The 24,540-nt window shown below is 38.5% G+C and overlaps 1 protein-coding gene across 1 annotated transcript in view; it reads left to right on the top strand.

Annotated features, from left to right (window-relative positions):
• Positions 1-24,540, top strand: part of FSIP1 (fibrous sheath interacting protein 1) — a 187,464-nt gene that overhangs the window by 46,728 nt on the left and 116,196 nt on the right. The window contains exon 10 of the mRNA XM_057721625.1: positions 9,827-9,967. Within this exon, the coding sequence (XP_057577608.1) occupies positions 9,827-9,967 (141 nt within the window). The remainder of the gene's footprint in view (positions 1-9,826; positions 9,968-24,540) is intronic.

Genomic DNA, 24,540 nt, shown 5'->3' with positions numbered 1-24,540 from the left:
ATTTAACTCAAGAGCCCATAGACTGTTCAGGTTTATGTGTGCTGAAGCTAATTCACATAATATGACAATCTGCTTGTCAACTAAAGAGGTTTCTTCCCAATTGCCTTTTCTGTGACTGCAACTGCAGTGATAGTGATTTCCACAACAGCGTATATTTTCCCTTGCCAATTTCCACTTGCTATTCATGCAGTTGGTAATTTGCTGATATGGGGTGAAATATTTATTGTAATATTGTTATATCTTTGTGATATAAGCTAATTCTTGATCATGATCGAGAGAGGAGAGGGAAGAGAATAGGTACAACACTCCATAGTGCTTTGAGAGCTTTCCTTCTCTTCGTTCCCTTGGTTCTGGGTGTTAGCAGTGGTGGCCACCTGTCCCTTACTCTGGCACACTCTTCTAGCTCTTTCAGTTCACCCACAGGCAGTGACATTCATTATGTTGATACCTTGTCTCCTGTGAGGCTTTTGAAATGAATACGTTTCCTCTCGATAGTTTTATCAAATATTCTTTTACAATGCTCGTAGAGAGTGAAGAAAAACAGAAGAGTAACAGCAGCTTTGGAAAAGTAGCATTCCTTTCTCCCGCCTTTATTTCAGTACTTTATTTCATTACTTTGTGGGATCCGGTTTGGGGTTGGGTGGAGTTTTTGCCTGAAGAGAAAATGGCTGGTCTTTGTTATTCTACTAACCCCCTACCAGTTTTATAAACATATCACCGAATCATTTTCTGTACAATATTAGGTGCATGTGATTTTCCTGGTTTTAAAAAAGATTTAAATAATATCAGTAGTCTATAGGTAATAATTCTGCTTTATAGTGAATCTTTTCTCCAACCTGTCATTTGAAGATTAGGGATCTGGCTTTGGGTCAGTTGAAACTATTTCCGAGGAAAGAAGACGTGTTAAGATATTCCAAAGAAACTTTGGTCGTGATGGAACCTTACGGATCCATCTCAGCTTCCTTAAATTACGTTCCTAAGGGCCAAGCACAGCTTCCTCTGAGCCTCTTACACAGCAGTATGGTGGTGGTGGGAACCACTGTCCTCTGGGTTGAGATCAGTGTTCTTGGAAGACAGAAATGGAATCTCTGTCCCCACCCAAATATACCCCAGAACTTTAACACATCAGCAGTTATGCTGCTAGTGTATTTATGTTATTGGGTGCCATTTCCCAAAAAGAGGAAGCCAGGATGGGGAAATAAAGTTGTTCAGGGATATTCTTTGTTCTTTTTGTGTTACAGCTTATTTTTGTTGTTGTCGTTGTTGTTGTTGTTAGATTTCAAAGGTTGCTGAGATCTCAAAGCTGGATAATGGTCTTAAAGATAGAAAATGTCTTTTTCATAACCATCAAATGTTATTCTTGAAAGAGAGACTGAGAACTTAGAGATTTGTTTAGCCATTAGGACTTCAGGTAAACCATGACTATGGTCAGATTCTGTCATTGTCATCTAAATCACATTTTCAGAGTTCATATTTATGATCTAAATAAAATATTTAAAAAATAATGAAAGGGAAAACCAGTACATTACTTGTTACATACTGATACTATATATTTTTGTGTGAAACAATATATTTAGAGAAAAGAGAAAACTGCATTTTTGGACTCTCATTGCATGCAGAAACAGAAATGTAATATCATAGTTGTTGAAAAAAAATTAATGCTGCTTATATGCAAAAAAGAGTATATTTTGAGCTTTCATTCAATTTCCTGTTGGCATTTCCTCATTTCTAACTAAAACCAGCATTTCACATTGAATTTTCAAGCCAGAAATGAAAACATGGCAAATTATTTTACAGATATTATTTTTGGATTGGAATTCTTTTTGGATAATACACTGAAAAGTATCTTGGATAAATCCTGCATATCTATTCAGTTGACGAATGGCCTCCAATCTATTGCTGAACCACAAATATTCATAATGCATAGTCATGTTATTTTTATTTTTAACCTTTCTGCAAACCATTAACTCACCAGTAACTTTTCTCCATGCTCCCTAAGAAAGAATATCTTTTAAGTGGAATATAAATTTCTGTTTTTCAACAATCAATTCAACAAATATTAATCAAGCGCTCACTGAATGCAAGGAATTGCAGGGCATTTAAAGACAAGTCAGGTACATATAGAACTGTGGAGTCAGAAAGCCTTGCTTCAGGTTCTGGCTTTTCCACTTACTGGCTCTGAGGACTTGGGCATTAATTAGAAGCACTCTAAACCCCAGTTTCCTCATCTATAAAATGGTGATGATAATATTATTCCTTAGGGTTCTTTTAAAGCGTAGATGAGTTAATATGTGTAAAGTACTTATTAGCACAGTATCTGACCCAAAACTCAACCAAAGATGTTATTATAATAAGTGACTTAGGGAACTTATTTCCTTAAGAGAGGCACAGAATATATATAGATAACTGTGGTACAAGACATCATAGGTAAGAACAATAGAAGGCTATGAGGAAAGTGCTGTGCCGGTTCAGAGGACAGAGAGAAAGCACATCCAGAAGGAATATCAAGAAACTTCATTTCTACAAGTGAGGGATAGGAGGAGGAAGAGAAACCAGTGAGTAAGGCGGAGGGGGTCAGAGGCCCTGGAGAAGGCTGCCATCACACAGCATGGGGTTGAAAACTGGTGGTCTGCAGGGCACATTGGGTTCACAGGTGGGTTCCTTTAGTCCACATAGGGTTTACAGGTTTTTTTTAAGCAAACATTGTAAAATTGAGTGAACTCATATCAAAATCCAAATTTCTAGTTTCTTTTGAAAAAATTGAAAATCTGGCAACATTAGTCTTGAAACCTTGCTTGGCAAAGTACAGGACTGAGTAGCAACTGCTGCTTTCTATGGAGCACGAGTTCTCCAGTTTGCTACACCATCCATCATGCCATATTGTATTGCCTACAATACATGGGTCTACTTCACGCATTTATGTAACTTGTGCAGCCCCTGCACAGGCCGTCAGAACATCTCTGAATGCCTGCTTATTTCATGATAGGTGATGTGGTGGTGGATGTTGAGTATCCAGTTAGTATGTGGCTTCACCTCCAACCTTAAAGCAGCTCATAGGATACTGGAGGATAGGATGTAAACATAGACACAGTTGTGCAGTGACTACCGACCATATAATGAAACAAGAAGTACCACCAAATGGGAACTGATCTTATGACATGTACAGAAAACATATGCTGAGGGAGCACAGAGAAAGGGAAGGTTATATGATGAAGGAGTGATGTTTTAAAAATTCCTGTGGAAGTTGTAAAATTTTGGTGAAGAAAATACTTTTGCAAACAAGTTGAAACATGCAGGCTTTCTGACTTGCTGGACTATGACAACTCTAAGATGCTAAGCTGGTAGGCACATAAGCCTGGGGTGATACACATAACTGAGTCAGAATAATTTGAGGGACTCCAGAGAGGTGACTCAGAGTAAGGAAGTATTGGTTTTGTGAAAGGGGCAGATAAGAAATCTTTTCCTTATGAGTTTGCTGATTACAATGTACTCATGTAGGTGCCCTCACTCTTAACTTCATGGAGATGTTTTAAAAGCAGCGTTTGGCTTTTACATATCTGATTTCTTTAGTGTAAAGCAAAGCATGTGGTCACATTCAGAAGAAAGAATGGTGTATTAGTGCTGTTGCTGTAATGTGAGTAATATCATGTGGTTGCAGTTTTACATCTGCTTTTTATTTTCATTTCATCTTAGCAAAAGAGAACTAATTGAAGCAATTTTTTCCTTAGGATCTGCGGTTTAACTGTGCATACCTTTCTGTATCCATCCCCTAACCCTCCAACAAATCAGTTAGTTCTTTCCACGTATTGTAAATCCCACCATAAAATTGAGTGATGTTCTATAATTTAGTTACTGTATTTCTTATTTGCAGCTGTGTTAGATTCTAGCTTTCTCCAGAAATATCCAAAATATAGGAGTTATGTAAGCACTCAGTTTCTTAAATCCTTGGCAACTGGATCCAATAATAAATTCTATTCAGTTTGGCTCATATAAAGAAGTGTAATTTATTCATCTCTCATGCAATCAGTCTTACTAAGTCTAGAATTCCAGTTCATCATTAGATTCTGTTTTCCTGGTTAGGAGAGAGTCTTCAGAAATGGCTCTCATTGACATGAGGTATTTCTTTGTTCTTAAGTCAACTAGTTTAATTTACTATAAAGGTCCTCCTTAACTCGATTTCTTGTTCTTAAAATATTGATTCAGTTGCATAGGGTTTGGTAAGACCAACAAAAATGAACAAACATTTGATTGAGGAAAACTGTAGTTGTATCTGTCTCTTTTCTTGCCAAGAGAATACTGCCCAACAGGTAACTGTTTTTTGTTTGTTTGTTTGTTTGTTTTTTGGTCTCTTCTTATTTCAACGTTAGCTAAACTTGAGGAAATATAAAACATGGCTTGACATGTAACCGTGAAGGATGTTTTATTATTGAGTCCAGGGATTTGCAGAGTTCCAATAATGGCCATGCTGTTCCCTTGACCTCAGATTACTTAATATGCTGGTCAAAGGCAGGAACTGAGGAATTTTGTGTGTATTCTAGTCACAAGCACAGAAATCTTACTGACCATCTGCTCATTTTAAAAAAAAATATAGAAGTATGCATGGATTCTGGATTGAGGAATGAACAGGAAGTTCCTTCAAACGTCCTTGCCTCTGACGCTGCCCTGGCAAACATTCCCAGTGACACCTGGGGAATTCTTCTTGCTGCCTATGTTTTACAGATTACTTTGAAGTTTATGTTTATATTTCTTGGTTTTTCTATGTTAAGTCTCCTGTGTGGTCAAGATTTCTTTCATTTCATGGAAATATTTCAAAATGATAGAAACAATCTGGCTGAAAGATTTTTTTTCTTTGCTTTTAGTACTGCCAGACAAATGATCCATCTGATGACAGGAAATAGCAGTAGCCTGTGGAAAAGTGTACCATGAGCTTGAAAACACAGGGCAAGCTGGCTTTATTTAGGCAGGTTTGTATTTTTATGGCCCTTAACTCATGCCTTATTTTCTTATCAGATAACTTATGAAGGCATGAGTAATTTTCTCTGTAATTAGCTTTTAGAAGTGGGTTTACTTAGCTTCAAAGACCCCTGTTGGCTCAGTCAACACCGCAGATATTTTCCTAAGGATGAACTTAGAGTCTCTTGGCAATCAATTAGTCAAATCAACAAATACCTCTTGACCTCAGGGTCTGTTCTCTTCTTGTGGCTGCTTAGATATTCTGTACATATCATGGAGAGCTTTTACTGAACTGAATTTTACTTTAACTGAATAAAAACATTTCTGTATGACTCAGAAATATAGAAACAATATGGATGGTGAGAGAATCTGCTCAAAACTTTCTACCAGAGGAAATCACGATTCTTCTGATGATCAGGAAAACAGATGGTACTGATTGGCACTTTGATGTGACAATAGAACCTCTCCTGGCACCATGGAGCTTCTTGAATATAGCAATGAGCAGTCTTTGCCAGAACCAGTGATTACCTTTTCTTTCTCCTTCTTGGCCTCTGCTTTCATCACGTGTTGTCCTTCAAATATTTGCACTATATGGTTATGCTATCAGAGACCAAGACTGAGGAAAGATATTATATATCCTTGGATTTAATTGTGGAGAATTGCAGACTCATGAGCTTTCAGAGTTGGAAGAAACTTTCTTAGAAGAAATTGAGACCCAGAAAGAAAAAGTGACTTGCTCAGAAGTACTCAGCTGCTTATACGAGGAGAGCTGGGGCTGAAATCTAACCTTTAGGCCAGTATCTTTTGGGTACAGAGAGTCACACTGTCAAAGCAGAATGAAAATAGCCTTGGTAGAATAATTTTTTGTTTTCTTAAAAATAAAAAATGACTCTTTATGCTTGTGAAATCATTACATGTTTACTGTAGAAAATTCAGGAAATACAAAACCATCTAAGAAAAATAAGATAAAACCATCAAGATTTTTGCCATCAAGTTAAATTTCCTTCTAGTCTGTTTCTCTACAGGTGCACGCACATGTACACATATATACACAGTATACCAGTTAGAGTTCTGGGCAAGGAACAGAAAAACACCCAACTTGGATTTTGAAGATAATGAAAGGAAGGAACTATTTATAGTTTTAAAGGAGCCAGTAAGGGATCTTGGGACACTGAGGACTAGTAACAGTTGGTAGGGAGAGAAAAAAGTATATTGGAGCTTAGGGAGAGCTAGAGCTGTGGCAGAAGAATCTGCCACCCAAAACTGTAATCATATTGCACATGAGCAAAGGATTAACCAACTCCTCCCTCTTCAGCATGACAATTCGAGCTGTAGTTAATTTCCTGTTTCCCTGGCAATCTGATGAAAGTTGGAATGTCAACAGTGATAGGAGGCAACTTTGCTTATGCTAAAAATGACCTCTGGATTTGGGAGAGTTATAGAGACCTGATGGGGAAGCCATACTTCGGGCTTCTCTAAATGCAGTGATTCTTGTGGTGGGAACGTCCCTTGCTGGGAACCTGGATAACGTGCCTGTGGAGTCATTTCTAATGATGATGCTTCTGTGGGTTATGAAGCTTTTAAGCCAGGGTGGCTTCCTTGCCTCTTGTACCTGTACAGTTATGACATGGACTGCAGCAAAAACTCCCATTGAAGAGGGATAACCGACACTGCTCTACTGTGTTTCCTGTCTCATATCCTTCTGAGTAGACTGGCTCCAAGTGTGGCCTGTGTTTGCCTTTGAGCATGAATAGTCAGTTGAATCTAAGAAAAATCCCCTTAATGGACACCTCAGGGATACATTGCTGCCCAAACCATAATGCCAAAGCAGGGAGGGGAAGGGAACACCCCAGTCTCCTAAGACTCCTCCCCTACATCGACGAAGCCTAGCCATAAGACAGAGGTCAAGGAGAAAGTGATTGTCCCAGCTTGCGTCAGGTGTTCTTCGCAGTTCATCCTTCCCGCCTCGGTGGACACTTGGCTCTGTGCAGGAAGCTGCTCTGAACATTCACGTACAAAGTTTGAGTTGTGTATTTTCATTTCTCTTGGATAAATTCACAGGAGGGGAATTGCTGAGTCATTAAATTGAGAGGCATTTAATTATTTAAGAAACTGTCAAACAGTTTTCCAAAGTGACTGTGCCATTACATACTGACACCAACAACATGTGAGAGTTTGCTTGTTCCACACCTCTCCAACGTTTAGTTTCAACAAACTTTTTCATCTCTGTCATTCTAGTGGCTAGTGATACCTCATTGGGATCTTAATTTGCATTTCCCTGATGACTTAATGATGTTGAGTACTTTTTCATGTGCTTATTTGTCATTTGTTATCTTCTTTTGTGAAGTATCTGTTCAAGTCATTTTAGAACTGGATATTTAAATATTACTGATTTTGTTTATTAGTGAACTGTGTGAGTTCCTTGTATATACTGGATACAAGTCCTGTATCATATTTGTGTGTTATATTTTTTTCTCAGTCTGTGGCTTGTCTATTTTCTTAGTGGTGGCTTTGATAAGTAAAATTTAAAAATATTGATGAAGTCTGGTTTACAAATTTTTTCTTTCTGTTTTTTGTTTGTTTTTCCTCTCCAATGATTTAAAAAAATCATAGTTGTAGATTATTTAAAATAATGTCCTTTAAAAAAAGATTTCTATTTAAAAGTGAAATCCAATTTGAGTGTTTTTCGGGTCACTGTATTCCATAGACTGAATGTGTGCTTACCAAATTCATAGGTTGAAATCTAATCCCCAGTGTGATTGTGTTGGAGGGGAGGCCTTTGGGATTTGGTCATGGGGGTGGAGCCTTCATAAATAGCATAAGTGCCCTTGTAAAAGAGACTCAAAGAGCTTCCTTGTCCTTTTTATCATGTGAGGGCACAGCCAGAAGATGGCCATTTAGGAACGAGGAAGCAGGCCTTCACTAGATACAAAATCTGCCAGGAGGAAGCAGGCCTTCACTAGATACAAAATCTGCCAGAGCCTTGATCTTGGACTTCCAAGCCTCCAGATCTGTCAGAAATACATGTGTGTTGTTTTTAAGCCACCCAGTCTGTGGTACTCTGTAATAGCAGCTCAAACAGACTGAGACAGTCAGTGTGTTTCCTCCTTCGAAGCGGGCCATGAAATGCTGGATGCTCAGAGCTGCAAGGAGACCTTGATGCCATCTCTTCCAAACTCCTCCCTAACATTAGGTTTCCTTCTTACAGATATTGCTGATCGTAATTCACCCTCTGGGTGCTTCTAGAGGTTGAGAGCTACTGGAAGTAAGTCCCCTTTTGGGGAAAATAAGATGTAAAAGGGTCATGTCTTGAAACTGAGATACTCTTTTAATAGTCTTCTCATTAGAATTGTATACAATATGGATTTCATTGAAACATTGGTGCGATAAGAGTTCTGAGAACCAAAATTACAGTCTGCTGGCCAGTGCTTATCCAGCTTCAGGATTGTAGTTTGTGTTGGTACGCAGGGTGGCACCAGTCACGGTTCCTGTCTGGGCCGTGACACTGTGGGAAGTGCAAGGAGAGAATATACAGCATGACTGCAGGATAATTGCCCTTCCTGGATGTGTCAGGGAATATTTTATAGTGCAAATATGTTTGTGCTGAGCTCAGAAAGAGGAAGAGTCTCCATGAGGAGTTGGAAAGAAGAGGCACAGAGGGTGGAGAACTAGTAGTGGGGAACATTGCCGAGGCTTTGGTTCTGAGACCCAAGCAATGGGAGCTGAGCCTGAAGGGCCGGGAAGGGGTAAGAACTTTGCACTTTAGGTTGATAATTCTTAAATTTTCGAGCAGTTGTGCTTCATGTGGTCAGTCCTTAGCGATTGAGTCAGAGTCTCTGGGGTGAGGCTGGGCCTTTAAATATTTTCACAGACTCTATAGGTGAGACTGAAGCACACTGGAGTTTGAAAACTACTAGTTGAAGTGAATGATGAGACAGTGAGGAATAGAGATGAGAGAGGTATTAAGAATGAAATGTAAGTATTCTTGATCAACTCTATGTCAGGAATGAGAATGCAGGGGGATTCTGGCTTAAGCAACTTTAAAAATGTCATTTATGCCAGTTACCCCGTGGCAACACAGAATAGGAAATCTGTGGAGGAAATGTAGGAAGTTTAGTTATAGGTAAAGGGCCAGCTTGCTGTCAAGAAATACCCATTTAAATCGCCTAGAAATAATACCAACTTTGGGAGAATATGGTTCTGTCAGTTCAAATATTGCTGATAATAATGAGATGCTTTCATTATATAATACTTATTCTTTTCAAAGGACATATTAAGCTCATATTTGTTCGGTACTAGTAAGATCTGTTGCGTGCCTGCGATGTACTGTGATGACTTCTGGGCTATATATGATTATTATCATTTTGCAGATGATGAAACTGAAGCTCAGAGAGGTTCATTGATTCCTCTAAGGCCATCTCAGTCAGGAACCAGGTAGAACCAGGATTCAAACTCCTGACTTTGCCAAGCCCAATTCTCTTTTCACTGTTACATAGCTGCCTATCATAACAAAGATGGGCACGGTTTTTTTTCTTATTATTTACGTATGTTGAACTTGAAGTCCAGAAAAACTGATTTGCCCAAGATTCCAAGCTGTTAAGTACAGAGCAGGGACCAGAGCTCAGGTCCCTGCTTCCCGGCCGCTGCTCTTTTCAAACTTCCTGCTTTCCAGGTGATTGAGTTTATTTCCTTACTTGTTTGTGTATAGTTGGACCTTTCCCCACTCAAGTAGGAAGAGAATTACAAACATTGAAAGGAAGAAATATTGTTTGAGAAGCAAAGCCAACATTCAGGGCTCAGTTGCTCTGGAACAATGTGTGATGGTACAGTTTCAGCCTGTGCGTGAATTTTTTTTTTTTTTTTTTTTAATTAGGAACTTGACCTTAATGGTGATGATAGAAATGCGGAAATAACTCCAGGAGAAAAGGTGCTTCGGAATACCAAAGAGCAACGGGATCAGCAGAATCGGTTGAGAAAGATAGATGAAAAGCTAAGAAAGATGAAGGAAAATGTGGTAAATCTTTTTTCTATTTAAAGTAACCAGTGATTGTATTAAAAATGTTCCAATTTTCTTTGACTGATTTGTGACTGTTTTTATGTGTTACATCAGGCAAGAAAACTAACATGGGTATTTGTCAGTAAGGATTTGAATAAAGGCTAAAAGTATAATTCACAGAACTTAAAGTAGTATTATAATTAATGCATATGACATAATAAACCTGTGAAATAGGCTCTGAAGTCAGAATAATGACCCATATGCCTAATATTCTGTGTCTGAGAGACATATGTTCTTATTTTGTGTGGAAAAATTTGGTAGTTATTCTCTATAAAGTCATCTTTATATGTTGAACTTAAAGCTTAAGTGCTCCCACTTTTGGTTCACAATTCCTAATATGTTATGACTCATTAATATTAGTACATTCTAAATCTACCTTCAGCCTATTTCATGTTTTAATTGCTTGCCATTTAAAGGCGTGTTATTGCTGATGAGAGAAAACTCTTAAATCAACTAAATTGTGAGCTGGTTGATATTCTGAACCTATTAGAAATGCTCTGTAATATTATGATTTCCCAGCTACCCATAGGATGTTTCTAGATTTTACCTACATGTTTAATTGTGGCTTTTACCTAAAATTAAACATAAGGCTGAACTTGTGATTCTGCCACATTCTCTCTCCCAGGGCTGGTCTTATCATAATTGCCGGCAGTCCCTACTTTCTGTCTCCGACTAAATCCTCTTCTCTTGAGTGATCTTCAGGCCTCATGAAGTTGTAACCAGTGCTTCTACTTTGTGGCCATGTCTTATCACTGTTCCTTATGTCTCTTTGAAAGTCCTTTCTTTCTTGCCGCTGCTTGTATCACCCTTCTCTCGGCACTGTCACCTCTGTCTAGCCACTTATAACCTGGTCGCTCTCTTCCCTCATTATTCCGTTTTACATGCTGTTTCATGAGAGTCAGCATCAGGTAAGTGATTCTGATTAAATTCTGATCTCCTCAGAGCTCTCCATGGGTGTCCACCGTTCCTGACTGAGGTCCCTCATCCCTCAGGGTCACACCCAGCTGGACTGCTCTTGCCATTTGCCAGCCATGGACAGCAGCACGGACTCGGACCTAAAGGGTATCTAGGTCTACCTGATGGGAGTCGGGCAGCAGATCTGGAGGGAGTAGATGCATTGTGCTTCTCCTTATCATTCATTGTTGCTCACGTTTTCATGTCAGATTGAATGGAATTATATTTCAGGGAGACCTCTATTCTTATTCTCTCAGGAATTTTTTTTTCTCCTTGATTTTGTTGATATGGGGAAAAAGCAAAAGAAGTAGGAATGGTTAGGAAGTGCAAAGGGGCTCTTTGCACTTGGCCGATAGTTGTGGTCGTGGTGGCGGGGCATTGCACACTTGACGTGGTAAATAAGATGCTTGTGGTTTGACTGGTTTTGCAGACTGTTGGCACTTCTCATCCCAAACCTATCAATCCAAGGTAGGCAAAGCCTGTCATCCTCCATGCTTCAGTTCTGCTGATTTCTGATCATGTGTCATATGTCTTGGACATGTATCCATCCTTTTCTACCACGTCTCTATAAATTATTTAATTTTTTACTTAAAACCTGGGTTCTTTAGAAAATCTTACATTTTATTCCAGTGTCGTATGATCGTTGGCTAGACTTAAAGAGATATGGTAAATATCAATAGCTGGTTGTTATCTAAGTGGAAAAGAATCATATATAAGTAGAGACGAGCAAAAAAAAAGTAGAGAAGAATAATTATTGTGTACCTACTATGTGCCAGGCACTGTTCCAAATAGTTTACAGTTTACTGACTTATTTAACCTTCACAACCGCTCTGTGAGGTAAACACTACTATCTTTGTTTTCTGGATGAGAAGGTGGAGGCACAGAGAGGTTGAGTAACTTCCTCAGGGTTATACAGCTGGTGAGTGGAAGAGATAGAGGCTAAATGCTTAGCTTTTAGCAACCATTGCTATGCTGCCCTTCTGGTACTTATTTGCTTTTCTGATTAATATTGTTTTTTGTTAATTAAAGTGTGGTAAATTTGTTATAACCAATAATATTCATGGGCACATGTTTGGAATCCCTTATATAAGTGATAATTTCACAGTTTTGTATAAGCCAACATTTTTATTTTATATTTATTTATTTATTTATATTATTTTTAAGTTTTAATCCTAGTGCTTGTGGTTGGGTCAGGATATTAAGTATTGTATCATCAGCCCTTGTAATTCTTACCTGATAAAACTACAAAGTTGCCATGGTGAAAAGGTAGATAAAGTATGGTATGTACCCTGGGAAAGAATCTCTACTCTGCTGGCCAAATTGATGCAGCTTCTCACAATTTTGGACAGGGCTTCTAAAAAAAAATGTGGTACTTCTTAGTAAGTACAAGCTTTCCCCCTACCCAACCCAAACAAATAGTTCTTAGGGTTAGCTGAGAGTTATTCTCCAGGTTGTCTAGTTCTGCCTTTAAAGTCAACAGCATTATTTGTGATAGAAAAAAGTAGAAGCACTGAGCAACTTCTCTGAAGCTGCCGGTCTGAAGACTGATATATTTTCCAGAACTCCCTGACAGATATTTGAATAGGTATTTGGTGGTAGTACGAAGCCAAAAGTCTAGTATAATGGTAATCGGCATGGCGTCTGGTTATAGGCAGTAAGTGATAGCACAGCAGTGGGGGATGTGTTATTGAATTTGTTCAGCAGTGCTGGAATCAAGTAAAGTGGTGACTTTAACTGTTGAGTAATAAATATAAGTAGTGAGTCAGTCAAGTGAACAGTGAATCATTTGGCTGTTTTATATATTTTTTTCCCATTTTTTTATTATTATTATTTTTTGGGGGGTACACCAAGTTCAATCATCTGTTTTTATGCACATATCCCCATATTCCCTCCCTTCCTTGACTCCTCCCCGGCTGTTTTATATTTGAATGATGACCTAAAGACATTTTTTTAGGTAACCTCTATTTCAGTAGCACCCAAATTGGGGTCCAGTGAGTCAAAATTTTGTAAGCTAACTTATTAATTACTATAAAAAACAATAAGTCATTAAGTCAAAATTTTGGAAGCTAGTATTAATTATTATAAAAAAACCAACGTCAGCACTTATAGAAACTGGTATCTGGTAGATAAAGGCCCATGAGTATTGCTCTGTACTGTCTTTATGTTTTAATTGCTTAGCATTTCACAGTGTCCTGTGGAGCAGACTGTGTACTGTCTGTGCACTTTTGAGGGAAGATCCTGTGTCTGCTTCAAACTCTGTAAACCCCTTGTACTGCATAGATTTCTAGGTACTTTGTGGACTGGGAATCTGGAGACCCCAGTGTTTGTTTCAGTGTTGTCAGCACCCTGCTCTGTTAGCTTGAGTAAGTCACTTAGTCTCTTAGACACTTAGTTCCATAACTTTAAAATCAAGGGATTGGGGCTAGATGACCTCTGTCCTTTCACTTGTGATTCTTGACATACTTATTTTTGGCAAGAGATGTTGTCACTTACAGTATCTAAAGCTCAGTTTGTATGCTTCCTAAATATTTAGTATTAATTGATTTAAATCTTCTATTGAGAGTTACTTTTGGAAATTTAGTAACACTTTTCAGGAGAATGTGACATTGTCTTTTATATACATATATCTATATCTATATATCTATATCTATATCTATATCTATATCTATATCTATATCTATATCTATATCTATATCTATATCTATATCTATCTATCTATATCTATCTGTCTATCTATATGTAGTGAGCCTGCTACCTACAAACCAGAGAATATATTTTCTGAATGATATAGTTTCTGGAAATGACTAATTTTGCAGTTTGTCTTATTCTCCCTATTGCAATGGAACATTGTTTCAAGAGCAGTGATTTATGTGAAAGAAGTAATCTGTGGCCATTGAATTGGTGTTTAAAGGATCAAATCTGCAGCTCCTCTTAGGGATAGAAGGAGGAAAGAGTGAGCTAAGGGGCGATGAAGAAGCCCTGTGGGGCATTCCTGGGGCCGTCTGGATCCCAGGATTGGTTTGTCAGTAAAGGCCGAGAAAGTGACTTAATCCTGTGTTCCTGACGGTAGCCTGAGTTTGCAGGTGCACATGTGCATTGGTCTTGGTGGGTGGAGGAAGTGGGATTTGATGTCATCTGGAAGTGGTGGTGGTGCTGGTATCAATGGCTCTAGCTCTCAGGAGCTAAGGAAAGTAGGCACAATGAAATGAGAATGAGGCTCAAAATGTAACATCAAATGCAGTGGGCATGCAGGGTCCTGGGCACCAGCTGCATAAGCAGAGGAAGAATGAGTAAGGGCTGCTAGAAGCAGCGTGTGTGAAGCAGATCTTTAGGATTCACTCAGAATGAGTCGGCAATATAGCGTAGCTGCTGAGCTACACATCAAGGAAGAGGTAAGCACGGTTGGTCACACTTGGAGAGTAGCGTGACAAGGATAAAGAAGACATTACTATCAGCTCATAGGAAGGATTGTTGAGGAAGCTGAGTGTATTTATTTAGCCTGGTGAAGAAAGACATGCGTCTGTGTGTGTGTGTGTGTGTGTGTGTGTGTGTTGTGAGGAAGGAGGGAGGGGGTGGTTGATTTGCTAGAAAAATCACTCATGAAAACTTCCCAAAGACATTTGAAGGACTAACATTTGAAGTATTAATGTCATTATTTAGAGCGTAAGGAAGAAAGCATAGTGATTGGGAAATCATAAAGCAACAGATTTCTGCTAAATACTAAGGAAGAAAGTTAGAATGATCTCAGTGGGAGTGATCTTTCGGGGCAAGGTTTTCAAATTAGGCTGGAGTGACACTTGCTGGGTAGCTGTAGGGTGGGTTTAAGTATTAAGTGCCACTCCTGGGTGCGTATCCAGAAAAGATGAAAAAAAAGATACATGTTTGTAGCAGCACTGTTTACAATAGCAAGGACATGGAAGCAACCTAAGTACCCATTAGCAGATGAATGGGTAAAGAAGATGCAGTACATTCACACACACACATACACACACACACACACACACACACACACATACACAAAGTGGAATATTACTCAGCCAATAAAGAGAATGAAATAATGCCATTTGCAGCAATATGGATGGACCTAGAGATTATCATACTAAGTGAAGTAAGTCAGACAAAGACAAATATCATATATAACTTATATGTGGAATCTAAAAAAATGATACAAAGGAACTTTTCTACAAAACAGACGAGAACTTATCTCTCATAGACAGAGAAAACAGACTATGGGGAAAGGGAGGGGTAGGGAGGTATAAATTAGGAGTTTGGGATTAACATATACATACTTCTATATATAAAATAAACAACAAGGACCTATTGTAGAGCACAGGGAACTATATTCAATATCTTGTAATAACCTATAAGGGAAAAGAAACTGAAAAAGAATATTTCAGTCATTTTCTTGTACACCTGAAACTAACACAGTGTAAATCAACAATACTCCAGTTTACAGAAAGTGGCTGGGGACTTCTCTGATGGCACAGTGGTTAACAATCTGCCTGCCAGTGCAGGGGACACGGGTTCGAGCCCTGCTCCAGGAAGATCCCACATGCCGTGGAGCAACTAAGCCCATGCACCACAACTACTGAGGCTGCGCTCTAGAGCCCATGAGCCACAACTGTTGAGCCCATGTGCAGCAACTACTGAAGCCCGCACACCTAGAGCCTGTGCTTCACAGCAAGAGAAGCCACCACACTGAGAAGCCTGCACACTGCAATGAAGAGTAGCCCCCTCTTGCCACAACTAGAGAAAGCCCGTGTGTAGCAATGAAGACCAAACACAGCCAATAAATAAATAAATAAATTTATATAAAAAAATAAAAAATAAAATTAAAAAAGTGGCTTGTTGGTGTAGGTCAGTTTCTCCAGCACAAGTGGGCAGCTTGTGTATGGTGAGCACGTGGAGGTGCTGTGCTTTGAGCTCTTTTGCACATGTGGGGGGAGGATTTGTGCTGAGCCATTCACCGCGCACCTAGTTGGTTCCCATGGGGTTTGGGAGTATTGGCTTTAACCATGATCTGTCAGGCTAACTACTCATGTGGAGATAATTTGAGATGATAGAATTAGGAGAAAATGGAAATAGCCATATTCGTAGAGTAGGCAACAAACCCTACAAATACCCTCTCCATCATTTGCCAGTCAGTACCTCTGGTACCTCTAATCCCTGATTTTCCCATCCAGCTCCAAGAGTCACGTTCCCTTGTTTTGGTGCTCGCTAGGCTTCTCTTCCCACTCAGTCTTCTAACCCCACTCTGCTTTATATTACCTCCCTGGGTTATAGTCCTGTTATGTAAGCTTCTGTACATGAGACATAGTGGTTAAGAGCCAGACTGCTTGGGTTTGAATCTCAACTCTGTACTTACTATCTGTGTGACCTTGGGCAGGTCACCTCAATAGTTGTAATTAATACCTACCTCATAGGCTGATATGAAGATTAAATTAACTAACTTACGTAAAGTGTTTCGAACAGGGTCTGACACATTTCAATTGCTACGTAAATTGCACTTAAATTGTTAATGTTGTTGTTATTAACATTATGTTATTAACATTATTAATATGGCATTCATGTAGGCTTGTTTCTATGATAAAGAAGCGGAAGGTATAGTATACAGGATGAAATTGAAGACAGAGGGATAAGCCTTGGAGAAGAATCAAGATGCCCTTTTCCTGACTCAGGATGAAAGAAGTGAAATATGGCCTACAAGGGCAGGTTCAGAGATGAAGAGAAGGTGAGAGAGGTCTTGTCCGAATGTTCCCTGTTTACTCTGTAAATCAGAGATCAAGCCATATGATCAGAATGAGAAGTAGAGCGGGGGTAGGGCCTTGAAGTAAGGTGAAAGAAAGGATGGGAATAGACCTTGTGAGGGTGAGAAAGAAGCAGTGGTGAACAACGAAGACCACCCAGCTGAGGCTGGAAGTGCCTGCTATAAAATGTTGCCAACCTGTAAGTCTTGGAGTCTTCTCTGACAGCTCTCAGCAGTCCACCAAAAATGGAGAAAATGGGCTGTGAGTTGAGGCAGGGATGACAAGAGTTGGGTAATTGCAGTGGAAGATCAAGGAGGCAAGGGAATTGGTGGTGCCTATGGGACCATAACTAAAATTAAAAGAAGAACAAATGTGATATGTATACCTCAGATAGCCCCTTTGAGCTTTCTTTGACTGGGTTTCATAACTTACATATATCATAATAGCATCCCATACTGCCATCAAAAGAATGAGGTAGATCTATGTATCTTGGAAAGATGTCTGTGATATCATATTAAAAAAAAAGAGCCTGTTGCATAAGACAATGATTCATATTATTCCATTTTTATAAACAAAAAAAGTCATAGAAAAGTCCTGCAACAATAGGTACCAGATGCTTAAGAGTGGTTACTTTTAGTGGGGATAGGATGGATGGGGAGGTGAAAAAGGAGACTGACTTTTTATAACATACACTGTTTAAAGGGAAGAGTGTGTTGGGATTGTGGATGATTTTTATGTTATTTCTCATACTTTTCTTTGTCTTCTAGCTTTCTGTAATATACATGCATTGCATTTGTAAACAGAAATAATGTTTAAAAATACAGAATGCATTATTGCATACAAAAAGTTGCTACTTATTGTCTCTCAATAGGTGGTGCTTATTCATTTAGAAAAATAGAGTGGTCATCGCAGGGAATAATGTTTAGCTTCACCAGTGATTAAAATTCATATTCAAGCAATCTTTAGGCACCATATACATTTTCAGACCAGCGAAAATAATGATAAATGTGATATAATTGTATGTTAGCAGGAGAGATGTGAAGGTGGGGACAGTAATATTTGATTATTGGTAGCTTTCTAAATTGGTTATTTTTCCCTCTGGAAAGCAATTGGTCAGTTGTCTAAATTGGTTATTTTTCCCTCTGGAAAGCAATTGGTCAATTGTTATAGCAACAGCAATTACACTTTTTATATTTGTGACCTGCATAATTCTAAAGAATATTTTAGGAATATTTCCAAAGAAATAACATCCAAGCAAAACCAAACCAAACAAGAAACAAATGCTCTCAGAATGTCAAAGCATTTAGACAATTTTAACCCATTTAATACTGTGATGAGATAATAAAAATGACAAGTGTATGGATTTTGTCAGTAAAGCACTTTTAATTGGAAATGAGCGATACAAAACAAAAATAAAAATTCTAGATAGATTCTAAGTATCAACAATAACTCTGTAATGTGTATATGTATATATACTGACAACAATCTGAAAGGAAACAGAATATATTAATAGCTTAGCTTTATTTTTCTACTTTCTATTAAAATTCCTTTATTCCTAAAAAAAGGGGAGTCATAATTGAGGCAATTCTATTATTTCCTTGTTTTATTTATATACATTTTAATCCTTTAATATAATGATGAACTTTTTGGTTCATCATTATATTAAACATTAAAGAAATAATAATTCATGTTTGGTCTAATTTTTCTGAGATATTGAGTATTCAATTGTGATAATAAAACTAAGGGGATTTTTTTTTTAAATAAGGAGCATTTTTAACTTTTAGGATTAGGTAAAAATGCCATTAATGAAGTTGCATAATAATTCTAGCTTTCACAAATCAAAAGAATTCAATTTTAGTTTTTGCATTTTCCAAGAAAGAATCATCAATAGGATCTATCTCATTGACTCCTTTAATGATAAAATATTCTCAAAGATGTTTTGTTAGTTTTGTTAGGAAATGCTTTCCATGGTTCCATTCATTTTAAATGCACCGACCATACTTTTTAGGCCTTTATTGTGTCTCTTTGATTCTCAGTTTGAACTTAATTTACTTTTTTCATCATTTGAAGTCTCTACTATTTCTTTCTACATTCTTTCCCTTTTTGGTTTCCTAGAAACCACTGAGCCTGGCCTTGTTTGGTGAACTGCATTGTCATGATTGCATCAAAATGTTTAGCACTCGAAGCCTTGTTGCTGAGCATTGTGGATAAGAATGTGGCTCACAAAGGATGATAAATCCTTGTGTTCTGATTCTTATTTAGACATGCTCTTGCCATTTAACCTAGGATAAGAATACATGGACCCCAATCAGAAGACTTGGAGGGTTTCTTCTGCTCAGTGAATGAGTGGAGGGTCTACCTTCAATTGTTAAACATGCCATAGAATCAGAATTATAGAATGTAACAGCTGAGAGGGCCTTTGAGGTCATGTGGGCCAGTTCCATGGATCAGAAACCAAAGTCTTGAACAGCTAAATGATTTTTCAAGGACTCACAATTAGTTATTGATAGACTTGGGCCAATCTCCAGTTCTTCTTACACTTAAACCTGTGGACGTTTCATTAAATCCACCCTCTCTAGGTCACATCGGTATAGTTCAGCCAATTTTCAGCTAAGATTTGGGGCTACTCACAAATGTGGGCTTTATTCTAAAACTGTGAAGCTGTTACTAACTGTTTATACATATTTTCCAAATTCAACAGAACTCCAAACAAATCTGACATGCTTGTGGTTAAACTGGAAGACTAACTAGTGTGCTTTAGTATTCATACATTAACTAAGGCCTGAGTTGGAAAAGTAATTATACTCTTTCTTTGGTGTCATTGTTCAGAACTGTAGGAGTTATTTAATCTTTTATTTTTTCATTTGTAACAGCTTTTAGGAAGATGGATAAAATAACATTGATACCTAGAATTGGCATTTTTTATAGAGTATACAACTCTTGTTTTTCTTCTGTAGGTGATGGCAGGTGTGTGCAATAAAGATGCAAAATATTTGGTTGTGAAGTTCTGAGAGTGGGATTTACACATTGATAGGTAAACAGACCTTAAAAAAATTGTTCTCTTAATCATAGGCAAAGAAACACATTTTGTAACAAGGAAGTATAACATAAAAATTTTACATATATCTGTATATGTATATATACAATTTGATGCAGAAATTTGACAAAACTTCTTGCAACTGAATAGTATCATTTAATGGTTGAAAAGCAGCATGTAGCAGTCACAGGTACATGGCTGGTGTTCAGGAATTATTGTGGAATGAATAAATGAGCCAGTAACCTTTAAAAAGTTATGGGTTACATATGACATTTGAATATAGGGTAGGATAAATTGAAAACACAGCTATAGTGCTTTGGAAATACAATGTTAAGGATAATTAGATGTTTTTGCATTGACTTATTTTGTTTCAACTATCATTTTTAATTCATTTATAAAATATATTAGTAGATTTCACTTTTAAATCCACTTTGGAACAAGAAGAGATGTAAATATACCTTGTATTCTGCTCACACAATAAAAATGTTTTTATGAGCATTAAGGATATTTCCTTCTGGATGTTGATTCTTCACACGTATTGTGATAATGCAGACCTGATACTGTTGTGGGATGTGGCATTGTGCTGCTTCTGAGTGATAATGTGCCATATCTTGAAAGTCTTCTTCAAAATGAAAACTTTGATGGCAACTTTGTTTCGTAATACTTCCTGTTTTTCCTTAAAGCTTTTGCTCTTGAGCAGGGGCTCTAAAAATAGATAATAGAGCTACTTAGATTTTAGCATAACTCACATTTTGCTTTCTGAATTGATTTTCAGAGTTCATTAGTTGAGGCCATGTGCCATGGGTGTGATTACCTGGAACAAGTGCCTGGACATGCTTCAGGAAATGAGCAAATAGTAGCAGATTGAAGAATAAAATTAATATAATTATATAAAGTAAAAGAAATGTTATAAAAATTATAATGCACATACACAAACAACATTTAACGATTATAGCATTTATCAACATAAAATTAGGATGCATAGATAAAAATTATGACAGTTTTAGAGGTTGAAATTAAGCCTATTATTTGGATGTTAACATGGGGTAGGAATACTGTTTAATTTCTTTTTCAACACCTAAGGTCATTTTTGGTATCATTCTTTTAGTATGTTAAATTCTTCAGTGATTCTTTCCCAGTGGAAACATTGGGAAAGTTATTAATATTCATGTATAGCCTTTAATCCTTTTATTATCTCTTCAACCAGCTATAGCCAGTTTTTTTGCTAGACCTTCAGATCCTAGATCTACTTCTGGGTACCATATCAGGCTCCCTCTGGCCAAAGCAGGGATTATTTAAAGCAGTGATCTCAGCATAGATGGCCAGAGAATTGTTCATTACCAGTAGGGTAAGGAAATGTGATCAAAACATAAATCCTGTACACTCTTTACTTCATCAAGAAAAGCTTGCTTAATGACATGGCTGATTTCAATTCTGGCAAAGCTCTCTATCTCATAGCAGACCAGTAACAATCAGTTTGAGAGGGACTTCCCTTGTGGTGCAGTGGTTAAGAATCCGCCTGCCAATGCAGCGGACGTGGATTCGAGCCCGGGTCCGGGAAGATCCCACATGCTGTGGAGCAGCTAAGCCTGTGCGCCACAACTACTGAGGCTGTGCTCTAGAGCCCGTGAGCTAAAACTACTGAGCCTGTGTGCCTAGAAGCCCGTGCTCCACAACAAGAAAAGCCACCGCAAAAAGAAGCCCACGCACTGCAAGGAAGAGTAGTCCCTGCTCGACGCAACTAGAGAAAGCATGCATGCAGCAATGAAGACCCAACACAGCCAATAAATAAGTAAATAAACACATATAAACACATAAATAAATAGATAAATAAATAAAATTTATTAAAATAACACCAACAACAACCAGTTTGAGGCCCGGCATTGCTAGCAAGCCACTCTTGGAGGAGCATTGAGTGCAGGTCCATTCTTGACCTCTGCTGGTGAGGCCAGAGTGACTCATATGAGGTTGGGGGCCAGAACCACATTCCTCGTGTGGAACTGGGGCCAGAGTGGGACCAGTTGGGCCATGTGGAACATGGCCATGGAAGGAAGTTGAAAAAACTAAAACACAATAGAAAGTACTACCTTGAATTATGAATTATATAAAGTTTCATACTTAGAAATAGGAGAAAACAGTGGCCTTGCAGCCAGCCCCTCTGCCAGGTCTCTAAGTAGGTGGGTCCTGCTTCTAGCTATGGAGCCGAAAGAGTTTAGAGAAACTCCTCTTAGTAAGGAAAACCTAAATATGTTGGATAAAATGTGTTTTTTGAAAAGTAATTTTTAAAGCATGGCTGAGCTGGTAGGAACACAAAGGAATCTCTTGGAGGACAGAGATGAAAGGGCGGGCAGTATGAGTCAGGAGGGGCAAGTAGCCACTGGAGCCAGCTTTTGTCCCTGGAGAGCTGATGATCTCCAGTGGCCCGAAGCCTGGGGTTTAACAGGCCATGTAAAGGGGGCTCAGGAGATAGCACCTGAGACTGAGGAGTTGGCAACCATGTGATTGAAACCTCAGTGGATGAGGAAAAACCTGCTCTAGAGAGGGAGTGGCAGAGACCTTGCGCTCTCGTGTGTGTGTGTGTGTGTGTGTGTGTGTGTGTGTGTGTGTGTATGCATATATGTAAGTATGTGTCTATCTACCCACCTATCTATCTCTGCCTCAGCTGTGGGTGACATGGGAAGAAAAGTCTCCCATGAGAATTTCTAACTACAAGTTTGCATGAAGGTAGGTTTTGGATTTGAGTTTATACTACTTGTAGTGCCTGAGAAACCCCAAGTTGAATGTTTAATTGAAAGTGGTCTTAGGTTGGCAGTACTCCTGATGCGATAGAAGGAAAGGGAAATCTTGTCTAGAGCACCACAATTTAAACCCTTATAGAATTCCCACAAGCAAAGTTTAAGGACCATGAATTCACAATAAAGATCCCCTTCTCCCCTCAAAAAAACCAGGAGGAAATAAGCCACCATCAGCAAGAGTTAATAGAAAAAACACACTGCAGAATCATCTCCACACAGACTGCAGTTTGGGATAGTCTATTTCAGAGTGCAACATAAGTCTTTAATATATTTAAGGAAATCAAGGGGCTTTTGAGAGTATGGCAAAGGAAGACTTGAAATGGAACCAATGAGAACTCATAGCAATGAAAATATAACGAACGTGGAAGTTTTTGGAATTAGACCTTCCTTGATCTCTGCACAGGATCCTGGCACTTACACTTACTTTCCCCCACACTTTTCTGTAACTTTTCTAAAGCTTCGCATCATCCCTCTAGTGAGAGCACCACCGGTACTTCCAAATCAGCCAGAGAAAAGCTGTTATGTAGCTTTTCTAGACTAGCACATCAGCCTCTGAACTCTAGGGCAGAAGAAATGAAAATGTATATTATAATCACACACTACCTACATTTGTAAAAGGGCACCACTGTTATTTTTTTTCTCAGTAAAATGGATTTTTTCCGATTGCTTATCTGCCTTTCTTACTGCCTCTCTTAGCTTTAGATTTTATACTGTTAGCTCTTTATGCTCAAACTTTTTACACTGAACAGTTTTAATTGTAACACACACCAGATTTAATAAAGAAATGAACTCCCTGATATATTAAAACATTTAAAAAATAGACTTCATTTTTCAGGACAGTTTTAGGTTTACAGAAAAATTGTGCAGAAAGTATACCCATGTACCCACTCACAGTTTCCCCTCTTATTAGCATCTTGCTTTCGTGTGGTACATGTGCTACAATTGATGAACCAATAATAATGCATTCTTAATGTCCATATTTTACATTAGGGTGCTTTGTGTTGTACAGTCTACTCATTTTTTTAAAAAGATTTTTTGATGTGGACTATTTTTAAAGTTTGTATTGAATTTGTTACAATATTGTTTCTTTCTGTTTGTTTATTTATTTATTTATTTATTTATTTATTTATGGGCTGCATTGGGTCTTCACTGCTGCAGGGGCTTTTTCTCTGGTTGTGGCGAGTGGGGGCTACTCTTTGTTGCAGTATGCAGGCTTCTCAGTGCAGTGGCTTCTCGTGTTGTGGAGCATGGGCTCTAGCTACGCAGGCTTCAGTAGTTGCAGCCCTCAGGCTCTGTAGTTGTGGCACGTGGGCCCTAGAGCACACGGGCTTCAGTAGTTGCTGTGCATGGATTCAGCAGTTGTGTTGCACCGGCTTAGTTGCTCTGCAGCATGTGGGATCTTCTCAGATCAGGGATCGAACCTGTGTCCCTTGCATTGGCAGGTGGATTCGTAACCACTGCGCCACCAGGTAAGTCCCTTGTTTCTGTTTTCTGTTTCTGTTTTTTGGCCCCGAAGCATGTGGGATCTTAGCTCCCTGACTAGGGATTGCATCCGCACCCCCTGCACTGGAAGGCGAGGTCTTAACTACTGGACCTCCAGGGAGGTCCCCAGTCTATAGATTTTAATAAATGCATAATGTCATGTTTCTACCATTACAGTATCATGCAGAGTAATTTCACTTCCTAAAAATCCTGTGTTCTCCTGATTCATTCCTCCTTCTATCCCTTTGAACCCCTTGCAACCAATGATCTTTCCTCTGTGGTTTTCCCTTTTCCAGAATGTCATGTACTTGAAATCATGTGGTAGATAGACTTTAAAAAATAATAGATTTTTAAAATAAATTTATTTATTTGTTTATTTTTATTTATTGGCTGTATTGAGTCTTCATTGCTGCGCGTGGGCTTTCTGTAGTTGTGGAGAGTAGGGGCTACTCTTCATTGTGGTGCACAGGCTTCTCATTGCAGCGGCTTCTCTTGTTGCAGAGCATGGGCTCTAGG

Source organism: Hippopotamus amphibius, chromosome 2, assembly GCF_030028045.1.
Source record: "Hippopotamus amphibius kiboko isolate mHipAmp2 chromosome 2, mHipAmp2.hap2, whole genome shotgun sequence".
NCBI classification, from domain to species: Eukaryota; Metazoa; Chordata; class Mammalia; order Artiodactyla; family Hippopotamidae; genus Hippopotamus; species Hippopotamus amphibius.
Note: the sequence above shows the minus strand (reverse complement) of the source record. Positions and strands in the feature narration are given on the sequence as shown.